Source organism: Acanthamoeba castellanii (genome assembly GCF_000313135.1).
Source record: "Acanthamoeba castellanii str. Neff unplaced genomic scaffold scf7180000084732, whole genome shotgun sequence".
Taxonomy (NCBI): Eukaryota; Discosea; order Longamoebia; family Acanthamoebidae; genus Acanthamoeba; species Acanthamoeba castellanii.
In genome coordinates this window covers 72,888-75,146 of record NW_004457681.1, presented here as the reverse complement: position 1 = coordinate 75,146, position 2,259 = coordinate 72,888, and the positions used below count along the sequence as shown (strand labels likewise).

The following is a 2,259-nucleotide window of genomic DNA, read 5'->3' as shown; positions in this document are numbered from 1 at the left end:
TTTGCGACGCGTCGGCAAGAAAAGAGCGGGGCGAAAGGTAGAATAGGGCGAAATGTGATGGAAGGGCGAGTTTTTGTAACGCCGACGCCTCTCGGCGAAGCAAGTGTGGTCCGGGAACCTTGAGAAAGAGAGAGGGAAGTCGAGGAAAGCGAGGTGGCAGTGGAGGCCACAATGATAACCCACGACGCTCGCTTCCACTCTGTGAATCCACAGGTCGCAAGGGGACTGATACCTGCACTGGCAGGCGACATTTCCCAGAGCCGAGGCCACCGGAGCGGGTCCACCGCACATGCCCAAGTGGCTGCCCACGAAAGGGACAAAATAAGAGAAAAAGAAAATGCTGTCGGCGCCCTTGGCCCTTGCCGTGTTTGTGGGCGAACAAAAATGTATGTTGGGAAGACCAAGACCAATTTTAAGTCGAGTGATTGAAGCAGGCGGAAGGGCCAGTCAGGCAGGCCCAGGCCAGGGCCACGAAACTGCTTCCCCACCGAAGGCTCGAAGCCGAGGAAGGCAAAGGGCAGGCCTTGCTGGAGACCTCCATCGTCAGAACGCCACCAAAGTAGGTCCAGGAGGAGTTGGAGGTCAGGCAAGTGGTGGTGTCGCCTGAACAGAACAAAAAGGCGTCGCCCGTGTCGTTGTAGCCGGAGTAGAACCCGATAGTCTTCGTCCCATTGATGCAGAAGCTGAGGTAGTAGGTGGTGTTGGCGCTGAGCTCCACCGTGCTGGGGAACGTGGCCTGCACCGCGGTGTAGTTGGTCGTGCTGTTGTCGGTCGGGAGGCCGGAGAGGGCGACGGAAGCGACGACAGCTTCAGCATCGGAGTTGTAGACGTAGGCATCGGCCGCCTGGGTGCCATTCTGCATCGGCCGCAAGTAGTACGTGAAACTCTCCAGAGAGGTCAACCCCGTAACGGCGTTGGTGATGCAGGTGCTGCCGCCCAGGCCCCAAGGATTAACGTTCGATTCGCCGACGATTGTGATGACGGAGTCGCAATCGCCGCTGGCCGAGACCGGCGTGAGGGCGCCCGTGACGAAGGCCGGAAGGAAGCCAGCAGTGGCCACGAGGAGCCAGAAGAGAGCCAACGAGAGTGGTGTCTGCATAGGGGTGGTGGAGAAGTTGGGCTCGGCAAGGGAGCCTCTTCAAGCTTTTTAAGTTGCGCCGGTGACGATGTCGGCAATAAGACCTTCCTTTCAAATAATGGGCCATGTCCTATCACCTAGCAAGGTTTGTTGGTACCAATGGCAGGGACCCCTGCGCAAGGTAGCAACTGTTGGTACAGTGAGAAGGTGACTATGCAACATGGTTTCCCTACAGGGCAATTGAAAGAAGGTAAAGGCATGTTTTTTCTGTTCCAAATTGACAACAAGATGAAGGAGGCCTTCAACGATCAGTGCGTGATCGCATTTCAGTGCAGCAACAAGATGGCACAAGGACGCCCTTCTGGTCACTCCCAAGAATGTGACCTGCCCTCCCTCGCCCGATGTTGTGTCCGGCGGAACAAGTGTGCATTATATGTGCACTCCATAGGCTTACAACACACGGAATTTCGGGTCACGCACACGCACACAGACAACATACGCTGTTTAGGACAACGACGCCGCTGCTGCTACTTACTGCTCGGCCCGGCCAATGCAAACTTGCTTGTCCTCACTTCACTCCTGTTGTTGGTCGTGTCTGCCACCATCAGATGAACTGGCGCGTTTTGACACTCTTTGAGAAGTGGGTGGAGCCGCTGGAGGCCCTCGCCTGGAAGATCTGATATGACACTGATCGCGTTTGGTACACTCGCTCACCCAACGCCACGCTTTGATTCGAATCAGATTGGTTCGATCCATCCTCCGCTCGCTGACTCACTTTCGCTTGACCTCTCGCGGACGCGTGTGCGGTGGTGCGTGCGTTTGCCTGCGCAGGTATGCGTGGAAGGTGCTGATGGAAAACCAGCCACATGACTCAATCTGCGGCTGCTCGGTCTCCGATGTGTGCATCGCGAGGCACTGTTTTCTATAATTTTCACGATAGTGTTCGCCCGGCGAACAGCTGGTGAGCACCACCTTTGCGCGTGTTTTGATCCAACAGCGAGGACCGCGCCGGTCGCCGGCGCAAGAGAAGTCTGCTGTCGGTGGAAGAGGTCCTCGCTCGTCGCCAGTGGCGCCGCAGTGGAAGCAGAAGATAAAGGGGAGCAAGCAGGCCTCGACGGCGTCAACAGCAAGTGTGGGGTTAACACCGCCAGCGAGTGTCTACACACCATCAACGCCAACAC

At 56.9% G+C, this 2,259-nt stretch overlaps 1 protein-coding gene across 1 annotated transcript; it reads right to left on the bottom strand.

Annotated features, from left to right (window-relative positions):
- Positions 1 to 412: 412 nt before the first annotated feature.
- ACA1_165660 (uncharacterized protein) lies at positions 413 to 1,099 on the bottom strand (the record flags this gene model as incomplete). Its single annotated transcript, XM_004354000.1, has 1 exon — positions 413 to 1,099. One exon carries the CDS (start codon positions 1,097 to 1,099, stop codon positions 413 to 415), a length of 687 nt encoding a protein of 228 aa, XP_004354052.1.
- Between the last annotated feature and the right edge of the window lie 1,160 nt (positions 1,100 to 2,259).